General features: G+C 40.3%; 1 protein-coding gene across 1 annotated transcript in view; it reads left to right on the top strand.

The window, feature by feature from the left end:
• The first annotated feature begins 346 nt into the window (after positions 1-346).
• LOC307261604 (uncharacterized protein) overlaps positions 347-2,500 on the top strand; it is a 21,648-nt gene continuing 19,494 nt past the window's right edge. The window contains exons 1-2 of the mRNA XM_080042185.1: positions 347-450; positions 1,588-1,711. Of these exons, the coding sequence (XP_079898311.1) occupies positions 1,588-1,711 (124 nt within the window). The 5' untranslated portion in view covers positions 347-450. The remainder of the gene's footprint in view (positions 451-1,587; positions 1,712-2,500) is intronic.

Genomic DNA, 2,500 nt, shown 5'->3' with positions numbered 1-2,500 from the left:
TAAAAAAAAAAAGAACACAGACAACTGAAAAAGTGAACACACAAACAAAAGACAAAGTAAAATAAACAATTGACATGGATTACTCTACTTAACAGGTTTCTACGGACGATATATTGGTGTAATTAATGTAAATTAAAGTTTTCTGTCCCCCAAAAAGTAAGCCGTCAAATTGAGAAACTTTTATTTTGAAAATCCTCCCACCGGTTGGTACCCGCTTGTTGTTTTTTAGCTTAAATTTGCAGGACACCAAACGTTGCATTTTTCCCGCATTTTGAGCTGAAATATCTCACATTAGCTCACGCACAGCTACAATAAGACAAAGAACAATGATTTACATCGGTTGTCGAAACATTTTTGTGTAAAAAAAGCGCGCGAAAACTCGGGCTTTTAGTTGAAAGTTGATGACGGTGTAACGAGGATTTCTGCTTACCAGACACAACATGTTCTAAGGTGGGAAAAATTATTCACACACACACACACACACACACACACACACACACACACACAGACACACACTCACAAAAACAGACACACGCACACACACGCTCACACTCAAAACACACAGACAAACAAACAAACAAGCAGACACACAAACACAAACACACACACACACACACACACACACACACACACACACACACACACACACACACACACACAAACAAGGAATAAACTGTATTTAAATAGTGCTAAACTCAGTTTTTCTAGTGATAGGCTACATTTGCTAGCTTATTTTGAATAACATTAGTATGTTTGTGCATAAGAGTCATGTTGAAAGCCTGTATGCATCATGGCAATATGGGGACATTCTTAATATTAATTAATCTAGCTATGTGCTAACTTTTTCAACTAAAGAGTGTTTGTTTTATTTAATAACTTAATTTGTAAGGCTTATAAATGTCAAGAAATACCAAAATCTTTACAATATGGACTGAGAAAAGTCTGCAAATATATGTTGATTTGTGTTTTAGCTAAACTAGTTTTAATATTCTAACTAAATTGATTTCAAAATACTGATGTTGGTTTATAAAGCCCTAAATGGTCTAGGGCCAAAATATATTACTGATCTGCTGATACGTTATGAGCCGTCCAGAGCCCTTAGGTCGTCTGGGACAGGTCTACTTACAGTCCCCAGAGTTAGGACTAAACAAGGAGACAGACAGACAGACAGACAGACAGACAGACAGACAGACAGACAGACAGACAGACAGACAGGTCTACTTACAGTCCCCAGAGTTAGGACTAAACAAGGAGAAGCAGCTTTTAGTTTTTATGCACCAAATCTCTGGAACAAACTCCCAGAAAACTTGAGGTCTGCTGCAACTCTCAGCTCTTTTAAATCAAGTCTGAAGACTTTTCTGTTTCCATTTTAACCTGCAATCTTTATTTTTTAAATGTTTTATTCATTCGCTTAAAGTGACCTATCTTGTGTGTGTGTGTGTGTGTGTGTGTGTGTGTGTGTGTGTGTGTGTGTGTGTGTGTGTGTGTGTGTGTGTGTGTGTGTGTGTGTGTGTGTGTGTGTGTGTGTGTGTGTGTGTGTGTGTGTGTGTGTGTGTGTGTGTGTGTGTGTGTGTGTGTGTGTGCCAGATGTCTACCTTTGCGTTTCTGGATAAAATTGAGCTCTTCGTTCGAACGGGAAAGTTTCCGGAAGACGCAACGCAGAGTTCAAGGAAAGTGACCAGACATGCTGCCAGGAACTTCTTCTATAAAGGTATTTCAGAAGACAGACAGACAGACAGACAGACAGACAGACAGACACACACAGAGAGACAGACAGACACACACACAGAGACAGACAGACACACACACACACACTCTCTCACTCACTGACAGACAGACACACACACACAGAGAGACAGACAGACACACACACACACAGAGAGACAGACAGACAGACAGACAGACACACACACACACACACACTCCGTCTCACACGCACGCACACTACCACACACAGACAGACACACATACAGACACACAGACAGACAGACACACACACACACACAGAGACAGACAGACAGACAGACAGACAGACAGACAGACAGACAGAAAGACTTGGGGTTCAATGAAAACAGGATTTGTATGTAAATTTTTTTTGACAATTTGCTAGTTTTGCCATGATTTTTTTTTACAATGTCTTAAACAGTATTAGATGGTAAAAAAACAACTTATAGAATATTTTTATGAGATTTCAGGGAAAGCCTGTCCTTAGAAACCTGTTAAGTAGAGTATGCCATGTTAGTTGTTTGTTTTGTCTTGTCTTTAGTGTGTGTGTTCACTTTTTCAGTTGTGTCACTCACTCACTCACACACACACACACACACACACACACACTCACTCACTCACTCACTCACTCACTCACTCACTCACTCACTCACTCACTCACTCACTCACTCACTCACACAGACACACACTCCCCCCCCCACACACACACACACACACACTAATGCACCCTGTTGTTTGCAGATGGCATTCTGTGGCGAACCTAAATAAACACACA

The sequence above is a fragment of the Ammodytes marinus genome, assembly GCF_949987685.1.
Source record: "Ammodytes marinus genome assembly, chromosome: 15".
NCBI classification, from domain to species: domain Eukaryota; kingdom Metazoa; phylum Chordata; class Actinopteri; order Uranoscopiformes; family Ammodytidae; genus Ammodytes; species Ammodytes marinus.
The sequence above is the reverse complement of the archived record's forward strand: the minus strand, read 5'-3'. Positions and strand labels throughout refer to the sequence as shown.